The sequence below is a fragment of the Salmo salar genome, chromosome 07, assembly GCF_965601325.2.
Source record: "Salmo salar chromosome 07, fSalSal1, whole genome shotgun sequence".
Classification (NCBI taxonomy): Eukaryota; Metazoa; Chordata; class Actinopteri; order Salmoniformes; family Salmonidae; genus Salmo; species Salmo salar.
The window spans coordinates 22,713,558-22,734,294 of record NC_138297.1 but is presented as its reverse complement, the minus strand read 5'-3'; the positions used below and the strand labels follow the sequence as shown (position 1 = coordinate 22,734,294).

The 20,737-nt window shown below is 43.4% G+C and overlaps 1 protein-coding gene across 1 annotated transcript; it reads right to left on the bottom strand.

Annotated features, from left to right (window-relative positions):
* Positions 1 to 581: 581 nt before the first annotated feature.
* LOC106608781 (arf-GAP domain and FG repeat-containing protein 2) lies at positions 582 to 18,081 on the bottom strand. The gene is made up of 13 exons (XM_014206908.3): positions 17,369 to 18,081; positions 12,715 to 12,808; positions 11,082 to 11,197; positions 9,053 to 9,200; positions 7,217 to 7,343; positions 6,861 to 6,965; positions 5,843 to 6,067; positions 4,509 to 4,581; positions 4,194 to 4,237; positions 3,699 to 3,791; positions 3,336 to 3,455; positions 2,676 to 2,746; positions 582 to 1,633 (listed from the first exon to the last, which is right to left on the bottom strand). The coding sequence occupies exons 1-13, from the start codon at positions 17,533 to 17,535 to the stop codon at positions 1,586 to 1,588; spliced, it is 1,431 nt and encodes a 476-aa protein (XP_014062383.1). The 5' UTR covers positions 17,536 to 18,081; the 3' UTR covers positions 582 to 1,585.
* Between the last annotated feature and the right edge of the window lie 2,656 nt (positions 18,082 to 20,737).

Here is a 20,737-nt window from a genome sequence, read left to right as displayed (position 1 = left end):
ATTACATGATTCAATCAATGTTGACTCCAATGCTTCCCACAGTTGTGTCAAGTTGTCCTTTGGGTGGTGGACCAAAACCCTGTAGCGATGCAGTTCTTGACACACTCAAACCGGTGCGACTGGCACCTTTACTAGAAAAGGCACTTAAGTCTTTTGAATGGCACATACACAATCCATGTCTCAAGGCTTACAAATCCTTCTTTACCCTGTCTCCTCCCCTTCGTCTACACTGATTGAAGTGTATTTACCAAGTGACATCAATAAGGGATCAAAGCTTTCACCTGGATTCACCTGGTCAGTCCATATCATGGAATGAACAGGTGTTCTTAATCTTTTGTATACTTAGCGTATATGCCACCTCATGGACAAGGCTAGAAAACTGTGCAACATACGCCACCTGGTGGTTGAATTGACCTATTTCAAGTTGTCAATAGGGAAGTTTTTAAATAGGCTATCCATAATTGGCTGAAAGCCAACGGAAGCAATTACTTGGGTAAATATTTGATTATCCAAATAGTTTGTTACAAGTTATATATCATGAAATATTTTCTCTCACACACCGAATAAAGAACTAGACACTGTTTAAAGACGCGACAAATATTTGAATTTATGAACATGGACACATCATTACAAACACTTTCTCAATAGAACTCTTTCTTTTGTTTGCACGAGATCAATTTCATCTCTTATTTTCACCCAAAATAACAAACATTTGGTCCATTACAGGGAGAAATAAAACAGTTTTGTTTTGAAAATAGCTTTTACATTCAATAGTATCTCCTCTTGAAGCCCTCCAAGCGCATGCAGTCTGAGACTGAAACACAAATGATTTACTCAAGACAAAAACGGACATAAAACAATACAAACGTGTTTTCCACATACATACACACAGCACATGGGGGGAAAGACAGGCTTGTCTGTAATGTCCTCCTATCTACATGCATTAGGAGGATGTTGTGTTAAGGCTGCCATAACCATCACTATGGGAAAAAAATGCTTGCTTGTCATAATTTTTTGCTCTTGTCATCTTGTTCAGCTCTCATAGCCTTGAAGTGGGATATCTCTCCCTTCTGTAACTTGATACACGCTGACTGACTAACTGGACTGGCTAGTTTTGGGGAGTTTTTGAAGGCCGTTTTCAGAGGTGGCTCCAAAAAGCAAGCCGAATGTGATGATTTGGCGTACTGTTTTACAAATGGGACTGTTGTTGCACAAAAGCGGGACATGGGAGAAACAGCGAAGCGTGTGTGTGTGTGTGTGTATGTGTCTTGTTGATGGCACCCACTGAGCCCTGAGGTGGATTCTATTGTCATACAAACACCTTTAATATATGGTCACTCACAGACACACACACACACACACACACACACAGGCACGCATTTGTACACGTTATTTCAACAGATCAACATTACTGTACAGAGACTCCACACACACATGTACGTAGAGGGGAGAGGAGCCTGCATGAAGGTTTCCCCTCTCTCTGAAGGCGAAAATACTCTAGAGGCATTGAAATGGCAGAAGCTCCTAAAGTTCACTGGTCTTCATGTGCCCAGGGGTGGTTGGGGGGTAGCCGGGGGCGCCGGTATCAGATGAAAGGGTTTCGCGATGTTCCTCTACTCGAGTAAACATTCCCCTGAGAGATGGAGAGGAGAGAGAGAGGGAGGGAGAGATGGAAAGACAGGGAAAGGATAAGGGAGATATGGAAGGAGGGAAAGGGTGAGGGAGATATGGAAAGAGTGAGGGTGGGAGAGATGGAGAGGGAGAGATGGAAAGAGGGTAAGGGAAAGATAGAAAGAGAGAGGGTGAGGAGAGTTGGAGAGGGTGAGGAGAGATGGAGAGAGAGAGAAGGTGAGGAGAGAGAGAGGGAGAGGGTGAGGAGAGATGGAGGGAGAGAGAGGGTGAGGAGAGATGAGAGAGAAGGTGAGGAGAGAGAGAGGGAGAGGGTGAGGAGAGATGGAGAGAGAGGGAGAGGGTGAGGAGCGATGGAGAGGAGAGGGGGAGGGAGAGGGTGAGGAGAGATGGAGAGAGAGAGAGAGGGGAGGGTGAGGAGATGGAGGGAGGGAGGGAGAGGGTGAGGAGAGATGGAGAGAGAGAGAGAAGGTGAGGAGAGAGAGAGGGTGAGGAGAGATGGAGAGAGAGAGTGGGAGAGGAGAGATGGAGAGAGAGAGAAGGTGAGGAGAGGGAGAGGGTGAGGAGAGATGGAGGGAGAGAGAGTGGGAGAGGGTGAGGAGAGATGGAGGGAGAGAGAGAGGGAGAGGGTGAGGAGAGATGGAGGGAGAGAGAGAGGGAGAGATGGAGAGAGAGAGAGGTGAGGAGAGGGAGAGGGTGAGGAGAGAGAGTGGGAGAGGGTGAGGAGAGATGGAGGGAGAGAGAGTGGGAGAGGGTGAGGAGAGATGGAGAGAGAGAGAAGGTGAGGAGAGAGAGAGGGTGAGGAGAGATGGAGGGAGAGAGAGAGTGGGAGAGGGTGAGGAGAGATGGAGGGAGAGAGAGGGAGGGAGAGGGTGAGTTCCTGCTGTACATCTACATCACCAGAAAAGCCCTCTAAAACCTTTTGAATGAAGCATTAGCATGAGAATTAAGCAGGTAGCGGTCCAAATCCCCAACAAACTGTGCAAATCTATTGAAGTACACTCAATGCTTATTGTAGTGTTGCTGTGGTGTGGTGTGATACTCACAGTGAATGGGTTCACTGACATTGGACGAGGAACTTTGGGTTGAGAGTCCGATGCAGGGAAAGAGGCAAAACCTACAAACCCAACAACACCCCAAAATCAGAGATACATTAGGACCAAAGACTAATACATCCAATACTAGTCTGACAAACATAGAACCCTATTCAAACACATTGAAATCATCCAGCATCCAACATGAAAGTGGGTGCTAACCTAGAATTATAATTACTAGAATAGACAACACCCCTCACACCATGGAAGTTTCACTAATTCTAATTCCATGGGTTCTAACTCTATATTTGGGGACTGAGTTGGTATTATGTAAGCATGGGAGAAGACGCTGTGATCATCATTAGCTGTGATGTTGGCGCCTCTTAGGGTTTGAGGAGGCAGAGTTGTTTTTGATCACAGGCCAACCCCCATATATAACAGATGACAGGGTATGCTGTTGCAGGCCAGCCAGAGAACACATCCATGCAGCACTGCAGTGATGAACTGTTTTGTTTCTTGGCAAAGCATGTACTGTAATTTGTATATATATAGAACACCAAATGGTAAACACTTTTTGTGTGCTCTTGTCCTATACGGTTGGAGAAAATTTTCAAAATTATTTGGCGAGAATCGAAAACAATAGCACGAGAATTAGAATAGACTTATACTTGCCGTTGGCTTCCTGGTTGTTGGCATGCTTGTGTGGAAATGCATTCTGGGTAGCGGGAGTTGGGAAGGTGGCGGACGGAGGGAACACTGAGGTTGGAGAGCTGACGAACCCACTGGAGTCACCTGCATAGGGAAACACAACATAAGGGTGTTAAGTCACACACAGTACATTGAAATATTACAATAAACCAAGAATCCAGGGGTCCCAAATCTCCATTATAACTGTATGTTAATGATTCCTAAACTACATGAACTATTAACTAATGAAGACTGTCTATAAATTACTTATATACAGTTACCCCTGTTACTGTACATTGTTGACCTTTGCCCCCAGGCTGAATAAGAAGTGCTCTGCTGGCAGCTTACCTCCTGAGGTGGACCTGTTGAAGGGGTTACTGGGGGACAGGGCAGGCTGCTGCTGCTGAGAGCTGGAACTGGAGCTGAACGGGTTGGGGAAGTCTGAGACATGGAGGTAGGAGACAGAGAGAAAGAGAGAGAGAGAGACAAGGATAGCGAGAGCGAGAGAGAGACAGAGACAATAGTTCATGGATATGTTCAAGCCTTTCAAAGTTTTTCATGAAAAATATACACCTGCATGCAGGGGCGCAACTTTCACTGGGGACGGGGGGAGGGACATTCTGAAATTGCATTTTTGTCCCCTCCAGTTTTATCATTGGAGCGTGATACAAAACGAGGCAAAGGTGTGCTTTAGGACTGGTAGGCTGTCGGGTAGGGTGTCTGGAGTGTTTAACCGACAGGTTAAAAAAATTAAATTAAAAAAAGATGTCCCCCCTCAACTTCTAAAACAAAGGTTGCGCCTCTGCCTCCATGATTGATTCATATTTTTGTAACACTGCCTACTTGCAAATGTTTGGGATCCCGACACAGCATCCACGCCTGGAGAGCTGAAGAAAGTTGGAAAAGAAGAGGAAAGAGTTAAGACCAACTATATATTATTACATGCATGAACATTAAAAACAAGTCAATTTAATATTGCAGTTGCCTCCCGCTATGATGTGGGTCTGTCATGAATTACTAAACCAAGGGCATGCAGATATCCTGAGCAAATAAAACAATGTATTTGTACCGGGACTGGTGCACTTTAACAGAGTCTACACTTCTTCAATGCATTAAATAGGAATGTTAAGTGTATTTGCTTGACATTGCATTCATTACCTGGCAGGAGTGGAACTGGAGGACAGGCGGTTTCCAAATAGGGTGCTATACTGGGGTAGTCCGCCGGGGGGCGCTGAAAACACACATTCAAATAAATAGACAAACCATAGACGGGTTGGTTGTCTAGGGTTAACAACAAAACCGACGCGTGCGCAACTATGGGGCAAAACAGACAGGGTGGGCTTAGATTGTTGACAACATGTAAACTATATTTTGACTCCAAATGTTTATTGAAAACATAAATACATTTGCACAATGAGCACTTGTCCCTCAAATTCATCATTACAGTTGTTGGTGAGCTAGCTAGCGAATTTTAGCCAATATTAGCATAGACATGACGGTCAAAACACCTCAAAACAAGACATGGTATCAATAAAAAGCTACAACGAGCTGAGACGAGCCACATACGATTCCCCACATGGCAGCTTCTTGTCATTGTTGCTAGCTATCAGACCTCTCTGAATCATAACACCATACGGCCTTCTGCCTTGTAACGTTGTCAGCCACCCAGTCTATAAGCACAGGGCTCAGCTGGGGGCTAATTTCAGAGATCACATGTAATTGATTTGATTTGACATAGGGTGCAAAGTTTCCACGCTCAGTGTGTGATTGGTCAAGGTGTAACTATTGACTGTGCAGTGTAAAAAAAAAACAGCTTATAGTTCAATGCTATATTAATCAAAAGAAAATACACATAAATCTACCTACAGTATATTATTGCCCAGGGGAGAGATACTATGTATTGAATCATGGGAATAAAACAATAATATATGCCTAAGGCATTGTTCCTGCACATTTATGTTATTATTAGTTAGCAGTTAGTAGTATTGCTAAATCTAAACTGGAACATATTTCCAAGGTTGTTCTGTAACAACCCAACGGTTTAGTATTGAGTGCAGAAAACACAATGGGATCATTCACTTAGTAAAACCTTGGCATTTAGAGTAAGGCATTATGCAATGTAACTGATAATAATCTCACTCTCTCACTCACTTAGTTACACACACACACACACACACACACACACACACACACACACACACACACACACACACACACACACACACCCCCCCCCCCTATGTCTTACTATACTTGTGAGGTATTTTTTGGGATTCAAAATCCTATTTTACCTAACACCTAAACTTTACCATAATCCTAAACCTAACCCCTAAGCCTAAAATAGTATTTTTACGAGTGAGGACCGTCAAAATGTCCTCACTTCTCTGAATTGTTGTTGGTGTACTATTCTTGTGAGGACTAAAATGTGTACACACACATACACACACACACACCCACCATCTCCCACCCCCCACACACACTCCTTCTACCCTTACCTGTAGGTCCAGGTCCAGGCGACGTGTCAGAGAAGACACTGTTTAGTTGGGACAGGGCAGCATAGCGGTCCTGGTGGTTTGTGTGTGTGTTTGGGCTGGGGGCTGGGGGGTTGATGCTGAGGGCACTGTGACTCTGCTGCTGGCTGAGCCCCCCAAAATCCACGCTCAGAGACTTAGGGAAGGCCCTGAAGGGGGCTAAGCCCCCCGAGGAGGACACTGTACGACCTGAGAGGACCAAACAAAGATGGCCGAGATAAGGAAGGCTGGGGGTGAGTCCGAGATGGCACCCAATTCCCTATATAGTGCACTGCATTTGACCAGGGCCTACAAAGTAGTGCACTATATAGGCAATAGGGTGCCATTTCAGACGCAACCCATGCATGTTTTTCCATGTGACTTGACCATCCAATAGCCTCACCAAAACAAGATAGCAAATAGAACCTCAATGGATTATTGGGGAAATCCTAGCTTTGCACAAACGTATAGCATGCTACATGTATTAGCAGCCAGCAGGAGTTGAATATGTTCCTAGATAGGGTCTGTCCTGGACAGAATCATAGCATAATTCTGAGCTGTGAAATACCATTGGGCCCCTGTTGAATGGGGCATTGTCCACTCTCTAAAAATAGTTTTATTCGTGTTATTTCTCTCTCTCCATCTATCTATCTCAGGGTACAGTGCGTCTCTACTTGACCTGGCCAGTTCTCCGATCAGGGACTTTGAAGCGAGAAACGGACTAATCAGAATTAATAGCAGAAGAGTACAGGACTACTGGCCAGTATGCACTCCCACCAAGGCTATATTATATTCTATTGTATTCTGTTTTGTTCTATACCTCTGAATAAAAATTCAGGACACAATCAATTACAGTACGGGTTCGTGCCTTACCTGCGTAGTTAAAGAAAGGTAAAAAAACAACTAAAGTGAAGTTGTTTTTGAAAGTGCTACTGGCTAAGGAGGTAAAAGTTGAGAGAGAGAAATGGAGAGATATGTAAGTAGAGAAGGGTGTGGTCTTTACCTGAGGGTCGAGGGAGGGCTGGAAAGGAGGGGGCGTGGCTCTGGGGTCCCATTGTTGAAGACAGAGAGCCTGGACGTTGTCTCTCTATACCTCTCAGTAGAGACTCTGAGAGAGAGAGAGAGAGCGAGAGAGAGGGCGAGAGAGAGTGAGTGAGCGACAGACAGAGAGAGAGAGAGAGAGAGAGCGGTAGAGAGGACAGAGAGATTGGCAAGGAGAGAAACAGAAAGAGTGAGAAAGGGAAAGAAACATTCATAACGATAGAGAGAGGTGGAAAGAGAAAGAAGAAACAGGCGTCAAACAATGTTGCCTCAGGCTCCATTATTCATTGTACCAAAAAAGAATGTGAACGGTTCTACCTTTCATTGGGGGGTCTCTAAAGCTCTGGGAGCGTGAGGGAGCACGGGCGGTAAACACATCAGCCCTCATGTCCGCAGGGGAGATGGCAGGGACTCTGTCCCCCCAGGACGAGAGCTGGGACTGGGACTGGAGGAGAGGGGAGATGTGAGGAGGGGGGGGGGGGGGACCACATAGTGGGTTGGTGTATTTCTCCTCTGTGTTACATTATCCTCATTTAACATTTCATCTGTTATTCACCCCTTTATCTTTGCTGTGAAGATGACCTGGAGTGGGTTCTCTTTGGTCATCCGTCTCTGTCTCTCTGTGTCATTGGATCTCTATCGGTACAGTATTCAGGTACAGTATTCACCTCTCTCTAACTCTATTAGTCTTCTCCACAGTAAAACCTCTAACTCTATTAGTCTTCTCCACAGTAAAACCTCTAACTCTATTAGTCTTCTCCACAGTAACACTTCTATCTCTATTAGTCTTCTCCACAGTAACACTTCTAACTCTATTAGTCTTCTCCACAGTAACACCTCTAACTCTATTAGTCTTCTCCACAGTAACACTTCTATCTCTATTAGTCTTCTCCACAGTAACACTTCCTAACTCTATTAGTCTTCTCCACAGTAACACTTCTAACTCTATTAGTCTTCTCCACAGTAACACTTCTAACTCTATTAGTCTTCTCCACAGTAACACTTCTAACTCTATTAGTCTGCTCCACAGTAACACTTCTAACTCTATTAGTCTAACTATATTAGTCTTCTCCACAGTAACACCTCTAACTCTATTAGTCTTCTCCACAGTAACACTTCTATCTCTATTAGTCTTCTCCACAGTAACACTTCCTAACTCTATTAGTCTTCTCCACAGTAACACTTCTAACTCTATTAGTCTTCTCCACAGTAACACTTCTAACTCTATTAGTCTTCTCCACAGTAACACTTCTAACTCTATTAGTCTTCTCCACAGTAACACTTCTATCTCTATTAGTCTTCTCCACAGTAACACTTCCTAACTCTATTAGTCTTCTCCACAGTAACACTTCTAACTCTATTAGTCTTCTCCACAGTAACACTTCTAACTCTATTAGTCTTCTCCACAGTAACACTTCTAACTCTATTAGTCTTCTCCACAGTAACACTTCTAACTCTATTAGTCTTCTCCACAGTAACACTTCTAACTCTATTAGTCTTCTCCACAGTAACACTTCTATCTCTATTAGTCTTCTCCACAGTAACACTTCTATCTCTATTAGTCTTCTCCACAGTAACACTTCCTAACTCTATTAGTCTTCTCCACAGTAACACTTCTAACTCTATTAGTCTAACTATATTAGTCTGCTCCACAGTAACACTTCTAACTCTATTAGTCTTCTCCACAGTAACACTTCTAACTCTATTAGTCTTCTCCACAGTAACACTTCTATCTCTATTAGTCTTCTCCACAGTAACACTTCCTAACTCTATTAGTCTTCTCCACAGTAACACCTCTAACTATATTAGTCTGCTCCACAGTAACACTTCTAACTCTATTAGTCTTCTTCACAGTAACACTTCTAACTCTATTAGTCTTCTCCACAGTAACACTTCTAACTCCATTATTCTTCTCCACAGTAACAACTCTCACTAACTCTTACTCTTCTCCACAGTAGCACCTCTCTCTCTCTTTCTCTTACTTTCTATCTCTCTCTCTCCACTTCTTTTTCCCTCTCTCCCTCCTTTCTCTCTCCCTCTCTCTTCACTCTCTCTCTCCCCCCTTTCCTCTTCACTTTCTCCTTCAATTTAATTTAATAAAGCTTTATATACATGAAATATCCCTCTATCCATCGGAGGAGATAGGTATCTCACCAGTGTGCGTATGGGTCTAGCGGAGGGGGGCATGGCGTGGGATGGGGCCTGGGTGGGTGGGGGGCCGTGAGAGGAGGGTAAGGCCTGCACCCCCGGCGGGCTCCAGGGTCCCTCCACCTCCCTCCGGCTCTTGTTCTTCGAAAAATGCCTGAAAAATAGTTCCATGTTGCTGTGACTACATTTGAAGAAGAGATTTTAGTTCAATGAGACTAAACTAATAAAAAAATCATTTTTTCCAATGTAAGTAAATGCATTGTGCTAAAAATAATTTGAATGGACATTTAACACATTCAACTCAGTGTACAACTTTCAGTTGGGATGAGTTCGAAATAGGTGGTACGTCTGACATATACTGTTGACGTCGGAAGTTTACATACACTTAGGTTGGAGTCATTAAAACTCGTTTTTCAACCACGCTACAAATTTCTTGTTAACAAACTGTAGTTTTGGCAAGTCGGTTCAGACATCTACTTTGTCCATGAAACAAGTAATTTTTCAAACAATTGTTTACAGACAGATTATTTCACTTATAATTCACTGTATCACAATTCCATGGAGTTAGAAGTTTACATATACTAAGTTGGCTGTGCCTTTAAACAGCTTGGAAAATTCCAGAAAATTATGTCATGGCTTTAAAAGCTTCTGATAGGCTAATTGGCATCATTTGAGTCAATTGGAGGTGTACCCGTGGATGTATTTCAAGGCCTACCTTAAAACTCAGTGCCTCTTTGCTTGACATCATGGGAAAATCTAAAATAATCAGCCAAGACCTCAGAAAGAAAAATGTAGACCTCCACAAGTCTGGTTCATCCTTGGGAGCAATTTCCAAACGCCTGAAGGTACCACGTTCATCTGTGCAAACAATAGTACGCAAGTATAAACACCATGGGACCACGCCGCCGTCATACCGCTCAGGAAGGAGACGCGTTCTGTCTCCTAGAGATGAACGTACTTTGGTTCGAAAAGTGCAAATCCATCCCAGAACAACAGCAAAGGACCTTGTGAAGATGCTGGAGGAAACAGGTACAAAAGTATCTATATCCACAGTAAAACGAGTCCTATATCGACATAAACTGAATGGCTGCTCAGCAAGGAAGAAGCCACTGCTCCAAAACCGCCATAAAAAAGCCAGACTACGCTTTGCAACTGCACATGGAGAAATGTCCTCTGGTCTGATGAAACAAAAAAAGAACTGTTTGTCCATAATGACCATCGTTATGTTTGGAGGAAAAAGGGGGAGGCTTGCAAGCTGAAGATCACCATCCCAACCGTGAAGCATGGGGTTGGCAGCATCATGTTGTGGGGGTGCTTTTCTGCAGGAGGGACTGGTGCACTTCACAAAATAGATGGCTTCATGAAGAAGGAAAATGATGTGGATATATTGAAGCAACATCTCAAGACAACAGTCATGAAGTTAAGCTTGGTTACAAATGGGTCTTCCAAATGGACAATGACCCCAAGCATACTTCCAAAGTTGTGTCAAAATGGCTTGAGGACAACAAAGTCAAGGTATTGGAGTGGCCATCACAAAGCCCTGACCTCAATCCTATAGAACATTTGTGGACAGAACTGAAAAAGCCTGTGCAAGCAAGGAGGCCTTGAAACCTGACTCAGTTACACCAGCTCTGTCAGGAGGAATGGGCCAAAATTCACCCAACTTATTGTGAGAAGCTTGTAGAAGGCTACCCGAAACATTTGACCCAAGTTAAACAATTTAAAGGCAATGCTACCAAATACTAATTGAGTGCATGTAAACTTCTAACCCACTGGGAATGTGATAAAAGAAATAAAAGCTGTTATTCTGTGATAAATGTGATAAAATAAATAAAAGCTATTATTCTGACATTTCACATTCTTAAAATAAAGTGGTGATCCTAACTGACCTAAGACAGGGAATTTTTACTAGGATTAAATGTCAGGAATTGTGAAAAACTGAGTTTAAATGTATTTGGTTAAGGTGTATGTAAACTTCCGACTTCAACTGTAGATATCTTTATGGAGATATGATATCTTTATTGATTTTTTTCACCATTTCTTCTTCTCGTATTTGTCCTGGAGGAACTCCTTGAGCTTCTGTGAGTCCCTTGTGTTGAAGCATCCATCTGTCTTTGGCTCAAAGACACACAGCCAGGTCCTCCTCCCCACCTACACACGTGCAGAGCCGCAGACACACGTACGTGCGCACACACAATCACGAACACACAAATAATGATGTAGAACATCAACAATAGGCACCACACATACACACACAGTCTTGTACAACTAACCTTGTGGGGACACACAATTCAGTCCCATTCAAAATCCTATTTTCCCTAAAATCCTAAACCTAATCCTGAATCTCACCCTAATCAGTACCCTTACCCTAACCTTAAACCGAAAACCTAACCTTAACCCTAAACCTAACCCTAGCTCCTAACCCTAAAACTAACCCTAGCTCCTAACTCTAACCTGAAACCTAATTCTAACCCTACCACTAATTCTATCCTTAACCCTAAACGCCCTAGAAATAGCATTTGACCTTGTGGGGACCAACAAAATGTCCCCAGTTGGTCCAATATTTGTTAGTTTACTATTCTTGTGGGGACTGCTGAACCCCACAAGTGTAGTTAAACATTTCTACACACACACACACACACACACACACACACACACACACACACACACACACACACACACACACACACACACACACACACACACACACACACACACACTAATGTAGAAAATGAGCAATAGACACATCTGCCTACCAACACATTAGTTAACATGCTAGAGTCACATCCTCTGATCGACACTACTGTAGCTCACTGATTAATTATGAATCATCAACATCAACACATTGATCTAACCAAATCTGACTATCCAGACTTTTCTACCCGATATCGGTGCAATGAATCAGACACTCATGTACGCACGCACTCATGAACTCATTTCTAACTAAATTGTATTATTGTGTGCAACTGTAAAGTTTGATCCCTTTCACTGCAGACACGCTCTCTCACCACACACACACACACACACACACACACACACACACACACACACACACACACACACACATTCTCTCTTTCTCCCACACACACACACACACAGTGATGAGGTGGTTTGGGTGTACAGTAACTGCGATGTTCGATCCGATTCACTGCACAAATTGGGCAGAGCACCTACATTCCTCCAGAAACAGCCTGTAACCACCAAACAGTGCTACACTCTATTGGTCTGACTGGTACAAGAGAGGGAAGCATCAAGCATCCTCTTCTATCTCATAAAGATGGATGAGATTTTAGCTGGACCTTATTTAGTCTAGTTCACATTAAAAAACTATTCCTTAGAGAGATAGATTCATCCATCTCATGTGGCCTCAATCCCTCTCCTGGTGGCCTCAGCCCAAGGATGTACATTTATCATTTATGATATCTATTTATAATATCTATATAATCTATTCTTGCTCTATTCATCATGGGACATGTATATATTTAATAATGAATGTTAGGAGTCCAAGTATGCGTCATGGTTGCGTTTTGTTCACCTTTTCCTGCTGTTGAAATCTTGAAGTATCCAGCTGAGATTTGAGCATTATGCCCAGAATTGAAATGAGGTGGGTGAAATACAGGTGTAATACTGTTAAGTCCCGCCTACAAGCCCACCTGACTGTCACTCACCTCATTGCCATGGTTTTGCAGAAACTCCACTTCCTGTTGGGAGAAGGTTGTCATGGAGATAGACTTGACTCTGTGGGGAGGGTTGAGTCCTCTCCTGAGAGAAGAGAGAGATTGGAAAAAGAGAAACCGATAAAAGAGATATGTAAGATATGTGAATGGGGGCACTCCACATTTATAACAACATAAATCGCTAAAGACGAACACTTGTGATACAGCATTTAAAAGAGGAAAGGGCTGCAGAGGGTATTTAAATTTTTCAAAAAAATGGATACAATGACAGGTGACTGTGAGAAAAAGTGAAAATGAATTGTTACAGTGAAAATGGCCATAGTGAAAATGTATACAGTGTAGAGAAGGCTTACCCAACAGTACATAATATTGTGCTCATGCACTGTTCTTTGGAGTGAGACAGCATGTCCAAGACTCTAAACCTGTGCTGAAATCTCACCGCTGCGAATTAGTGAAACCTTGCGAAATGTCCCTCAGCCACAGCCTATAATCTGTTGGGGATCTGAGCTATGGTCTGCATGCAGAATACAATACATGAGCCTGAAGAGAACGCCAAACCTGGAGCCATGCCGAAATGAAACGTAACACGAGCGCGACTACGGACACGCCTGAAAATGATAAAGTAGTCTGATTAACTGTAGCATAGGACACCAAGGGGAGGAAGAGACACATGTTACAGTTTCTTGTCAATACTCAAATGTAACAGCAGCATCCTAAAATTGAATCTGCAGATGCAACATACTGGTTAATCATTATCGGCATGCACAGCCTGGTCTCATAGACCTGACGTAACATAGTAATCAAATCAAATTACATTTTATTGGTCGCATACACATATTTAACAGATCGCAGGTGTAGCACGGATGTAGCGGGTGTAGCAAAGTGTTTATGTTGCTAGCTCCAACAGTGCAGTAATACCTGACAATACAAAACAATACACCCAAATCCCCAAAATCTAAAGGAACTAAGAGATATATAAATATTAGAACGAGCAATGTCAGAGTCCGGATAAAACAGTATGTAAACATTATTAAAGTGACCTGTGGTCAATGCCTATGTACATAGGGCAACTGTCACACCTGCTCCCGCTCTTCCCCCCAGAGGCTCGAGGGCGTCAGGCTCCCCAGCATTGCGCACTCCTGCCACCATCATTACGCACACCTGCCTTCCACCATCAGTGTATTATTGGACTCACCTGGACTCAATCACCTGTTTATTACCTCCCCTATATGTCAGTTCCCCATCTGTTCCCCGCTGCTGCATTGATTGTCGTTTGTCATTGTGTATCCGTGTGCTGACGCTGTTTCTGTCTTGGTCTTTGTCTGATCCTAATTAAATGTCAACTCCCCGTACCTGCTTCTCGTCTCCGGCGTCGGTCCTTACAGAATGCAGCAGCTATCATACGAAGCATCAGGGAGTACTGACGTTCCGGTTGGTGGTGACGTCGGGTCCAGGGCCCGACACCAATGGAACCGGGGGTGCCTAAGCCAGCTCATCGGGCTGTCACGCCCTAGCTGGCTCGAGAGGTTTCTTGCCCCGGTTGGCACAGAAGGTGCCCATCCCACGTCAGGTCTCACGTGGATCGTCATGTTTTTATGCCCAGCCAGCTAGTCAGGCTGCTACGCCTCCGCCGGATCATCGGGCTCCCACGCCTCAGCGGGAACGACAGGCCTTCATGCCTCAGCCGGATCGTCAGGCTCCTATGCCTCAGCCGGCTCGCCAGGCTCTCACGCCTCTGCCGGTTCGTCTGGGTTTCACGCCCAGCCGGCTTGTCCAGCACCCGTGCCCTCGGCCGGCCCATCAGGCTCGCCCAGATGGGATGCCGGGTGGTGCGGGATGGTGCGGGGTACTGTCACGCCTGCTCCCGCTCTTCCTCCTTGGCGCTCGAGGGCGCTAGGCTCCCCAGCATTGCGCACTCCTGCCACCATCATTACGCACACCTGCCTTCCCCCCGTCACGCGCATCAGCGTATTATTGGACTCAACTGGACTCAATCACCTGTCTATTACCTCCCCTATATTTGTCAGTTCCCCATCTCTGTTCCCCGCTGCTGCATTGATTGTCGTTTGTCATTGTGAATCCATGTGCTGATGCTGTTTATGTCTTGCTCTTTGTCTGTTCCTAATTAAATGTCAACTCCCTGTACCTGCTTCTTGTCTCCGGCGTCGGTCCTTACAGCAACAGTCTCTAAGGTGCAGGATTGAGCCGGCCTAGTAACAGTGACTAAAGTTCAGGGCAGTGTTCTGGGCCGGGAGGTGGTGACTGTTTAACAGTCTGAAAGCCTGGAGATTAAGGATGCACCAATATGACATTTTTGTCCGATATCCAATATTTTCCTTGCCAAAAAAAAAAAACGATACCGATAACCAATATTTAAAATTTGTGCAGCCTTTTAAGCATTCTAGTACAGTTAAATAGTTGCAACACACACACACACTGACCAAAAAGTAATTTTGTTGGCATTTACGTATGTCCCCATTACCAGTAAAACAAAATCAAAACCTATTTCTTTCACTTACTTGCTGTGCTGTTTCGTTGTTCATTTGTTCAGTCTCAACCAGGATTTCGTCATACATGTCAAGCAGTGAAGTTTCAGCTCTGTCTGTCCGTGGCCTCTTCCTTGGTGGGCATTGTCACTGTGTCCGTTTCCATCTTGTCCAGCTGTGTCTGTAACATTTCACGTAAACCCTGTTTTTGTCTGCATCGAAGTAGCGGTCCTTGTACCTAGCATCGAGCATGGTGGCGACAAATTAGAGGCTCAGAGAATGCCATCGAATCGCTTGTTCACAGCCTCTAGTAGAGTATTTTTCCAAGTTAACCGACGGTCTGTGTTGGCATTTTTGTTGAGCAGGCATTTCAATGCCATGACAGGGTATCACGTCACCTGCAGACGCAGTTGAGCTTATTTCTCGAGTCAGTTGTACGAATGGAGCTAGGAGTGTTCATGTTTCCAGGTTTCAAACAATCTCAAATGCCATTGAAATGGCAGCAGTGGTATGAGAACCAGGACATTCTTGAGCACTTTCCTCAGTACGAAATCCTCGTGGACCCACTGTGCTGTCAGACTCATAATGCTCATGGGGCTGACATCGCTGGTCCAAATATCATTTGTGAAGCTAATAGCAGTGACACCCATAGCAAGTAGCTCATGGATGTGAGTTTCAACAATACTATGTAACTTCGGTAGGGCAACATCTGAAAAATAGTGCCTACTTGGTAGTGTGTACCGGTGCTCGACCAGTCTGCGAAAGCCAACATCATCCACGACAGAGAACGGTTGATTGTCAAGGGAAATTCATTCCATTATCTTGGCATTAATGGATTTCGCCTTTGAGTTGCCTCACTGAAATGTTCTTACTCTTTCAAATGACTGCTCGACTTGTTGACTGCGCGATCCACACAGCAGACATTGTGGGCTAGGTTAGGAATGCTGTGTTGCACGTGTAGTGCTATATTTTTTGTGGCGTCATTACGCCATCTACCTATGTTAGATAGGTATGCACGTCAGCTTTGACATCGGTTTTGTACATCGGCGTTAAACAAGACATCCGATGTTGGCATTTTTAGCTAATATCGACCAATTCCGATATGCTTACCGATATATTGTGCATTCCTACTGGAGATAGAAGCTGTTTTTCAGTCTCGGTCCCAGATTTGATGCACCTGTACTATCTCCGCCTTCTAGATGGTAGCGTGGTGAACAGGCTGTGGCTCGGGTGGCTGAGGTCCTTGATGATCTTCTTGGCCTTCCTGTGACATCGGGTGCTGTAGATGTTCTGGAGGGCAGGCAGTGTGCACCCGGTGCAGTGTGCCCCCGGTGACACTCAAATTATGTTACGATTGGTATGGTTACATAAGACAGAAGGTTAATTAAGGAACAAAAATTAAGTTGGGTGATTGGTCAGGGTGGATGGGTGGGCGTATACTGGGAACTTCTAGCAACCCAAAGGTTGTGTGTGGAAATCTCATCACAGCCAACTTTAGCATTTTATCTAATTAGCAACTTTGCAACTACTTACTACTTTTTAGCTAATTTGTAACTACTTAGCATGTTAGCAAACACCTATCTGTACCCTTAACCCTTTAACTTAAGTCCTAACCCTAACCTTAACCTCTAACCCAGCATTTCCCGAACTCCGTACTCAGGACCCCAAGGGGTTGATGTTTTGGTTTTTGCCCTAACACTATACAGTTTGATGATTAATTGATTATTTGAATCATCTGTGTAGTGCTAGTGCAAAAAAAATAAACGTGCACCCCTTGGGGTCCTGAGGACCGAGTTTGGGAAACCCTGCCCTAAACCCTAGCCTAACTAACATTAGCATTAGCCACAACAAATTGGAATTCGTAACATATCATTCGTTTTGCAAATTGGTAACATATTGTACAAATTGTAATTTGTAGAATATTGTACGAATTGCAATTCATAACATATCATACAAAATGGATCATGGACACCCACAAATTAATACATAACATTTTAATTGGAGAAACACAAATTTACATTTACTATGTTACGTCTACCCATGAGTCCGGGTTGGCATGCAATGGGCTTAGTTGTATAGTTTTATTATAATTGTAGGCATAAGTAGCCTAATAGCCTATGCGCAATATGCATGTTATAGAAGAAGCTTTCCATACTTACAGCATTCCAGAGCACGACGTGCAAACGAAGCAGCCCACGGTGATATCGATGTAAGTCACCCCGGGTTGACTGCACTCGAAGCAGTGTTTGTTTACTCCAGCCTGGGCCAACTCCCGGACCTTGCGGGCGCATATCTCTTGGTTGTCCCGATGTTTTCGGTTCGACATGTTGATGTCTCGGCCCGCTTTCCCCGCCTTTGGTCTGGCACAGACGACAGGCTCGTAGTGGTGAGCCGCTTACCACTGGCCCTCCGCTATCCTCCCTGATTTCTCCCTTCGTTTACAGTATATGTTACTCACGCACGCATTATTTATGCAGCTCGCTTTAACGTGATTTGAGACCCATATGACATGTTTGCGTCAGGCTAATTCGTGTCTTTAGCAGAAGAAGTCAGAGGAGATCTTGTCATACTGTCAAACAGTTTTACTACGTCGTTATTTATTTATTAATAGCTGCGGTATTCTCTTCGGCAGTGGAGAAGGAAATATGTCTCGCTCTAAATATCTCTCTCCGCTCTCTGCTCGACATACGAAGACGCATTGCTTTGGAATGGTGACAGATTTTTGGAACCCAGATTGCCAGCTAAGGAAAGGACAGAGGATCACACATAGCACAGAGCGGTAAATAAACTAACCAACAGAGAAGAGAAAAAATGAACCATTATAATTACGAAATTCTATTCTATATGACTAGATTATTTTATTTGAGTTGTCTGATGTGAGTTTAATTTCACAGTAACAGCAACACACATTAAATGCCTGTCATGGGGAGACTATATCACGCCCATTGCATTATGACGTCCGAAATGAAAAAATTGTTTTAGCTGTCTTGAATTTGTTAACTCTTCACATCGATTTCTGATAAAACCCTATCCATTTAGAACAGTAAAAAGCAACATATGATAGGTTACTATACAGGTCCCAAAGGGTTTACGCACGCGTCATTACGCACATGTAGTAATTAAACAGATTCAAGATAGATAGCCTACGCAAAGTAAATCCCTCCTTAACACTTGAGATTGTTTTCAGAGTTTACACTCAGAGCAGATCAGCCAATGCATGTAATGTAATGATGTCTTTTGGTTACAAAGGAGAGCCATGTGCAGGCAGGTCAGGTGGTGTCGGCCTGGGTGAGTCCCTGCAGCAATTGTTACACACCTGTGATTTGATCCTACAAGCTCTTCTGATGGTGGTGTAGGATGTGAACATTGTAGGCCTGCATGCATACTATCTAGCAGCTTTTCAGCAGAGTAAGGCCTTTTAACAATATACATCTCTATTCTATTAATGTGAACATTGTGCCCTAATGTGTGTGTGTGTGTGTGTGCATGCGTGTGTGTGCATGCGTGTGTGTGTGTGTGTGTGCATGCGTGTGTGTGTGTGTGCGTGTGTGTGTGTGTGTGCATGCGTGTATGTGTGTGTGTCTGTGCGTATGTGTGTGTGTGTGCATGCGTGTGTGTGCGTGTGTGTGTGTGCATGCGTGTGTGTGTGTGTGTGTGTGTCTGTGCGTATGCGTGTGTGCATACGTGTGTGTGTGCGTGTAGGCTATGTGTGTGTCTGTATTCATGTACGTGTGTTAGGCCATGCAGAGAGACATAAATGATGGGTCTAGATCATCAGCCTCTGTAATGATAGGTCTGTGTAGGCCACTCAACCACAGACTAGCTATTGTGGCGTGCAGACCTCTCTGGTTACATAGAACTGTATGTTGTGTTGAGGTAGAGCTAATGCTCAAGGATATGTGGACTTTTTAACATTCTGTTTTGAAATAGGCCTCTTGGAGATGCGATATGTGTGTGTGTGTGTGGGTGTGTGTATGCGCACACGTGTCTGTGTTTATGTTAATTGGATGGCTTCTTGCCTCAGCAAGACAAAATACAAGTATCTTCATTAATTTCAAGAGGTTGCCAAACAAGAATACACACCCTAACCACCGAAATTGTACCTCTTTCTAAACATTGGTATGGGATTAAGGGAGTATATGGCCCTTACCAAGCATAATTATCTCACATAAAAACATATTGACCAAACTACATTCACTCTCTCTATACGAATAAATCACAAATTAACTGGTTATTGGGAATACATACAAGACTGAACCATTGTGAGAGAACGTTTTTGTAACGTTACCTGTTTTTTTCGTATTATAGATATATATATTTTTTTATTCTTAAAACTGCATTGTTGGTTAAGGGCTTATATGTAAGCGTTTAACTGTAAGGTCTACACCTGTTCTATTTGGCTCATGTGACAAATAACGTTTGATTTGATTTGATTTGTAACATTCCCCTGATGATTGTTTTCAACATACAGCGTTTTCAACTAACATATTTGACATACATGACATTGTGCATGTTCATTTATACAGTAATTATTATTCAACTTGTCCTCACCTGGGATTTGAACAACCTCTTGATTAAGGAGTAACATTAAAAAATAATAATATGCCCCAACAACATGAGACAACTATGTGTTTGTAATTCTGAAATAAGTAAATGAAATCTATGATGAGCGAATAGTCAGATGAATTGATAACTGACACAGACATGGTGGTGTAGCGCAACGTGCGGAATGCTGTGAACCAAGAGGTTGTGAGTTCGAATCCCATGTGAAGACATGTTGATTCCATGTGTTATTTCATAGTTGTCATGTCTTGACTATTATTATACAATGTAGAAAATAGTACAAATTAAGAAAAACCCTTGAATGAGTAGGTGTGTCCAAACTTTTGACTGGTAATGTATGTAAATTGAAAAAGTGTGTGTTAAAAGCATTGTGTGAGTGTGTCCCTAACCAAAACCTCCAGGGGACCATGGCAGAACGTCCTATGTTTTAAACGTCATTGGACACAGGAATGTTCTTGCAATGTTTCCATGAATCGTGTCTAGAACATTCTTATCTGAGAACATGGCAACCATGTTCTGTGTATGTTTGGTGTGACGTTGATGGAATAATCTCCTAACCCCCAGAAAACTGAACACCGCATTCTTGCAACGTTATAATGTAACGTGTCTATAACATTCATATTGAATATTCTGAGAACATGGTAACCACATTCTGGGCAAGTTCTGTTTGACATTAGGGGAATGGTCTCTTGGAAACTCCTTACACATCACTGGAACATTCCTATGAAAACATTAGGTAATGACTTAATGAGACTTTTAAGGGAACGTTCTCCACAGTTGTGGAAACGTTTGTTTTTAGCTGGGTTTTGTGTAATGGAGCACTGGTGGGAGCTAAAAGTAGGCCTATATTTGCTCCAAATATATTCCTATAGCTCGTCAGCCTCCACAGAAGTTGTGATCTCAACATAAAAGCCACATGGACATATGTGGTATTTTCTGAGATGTATACGCTAATTTAGCATACG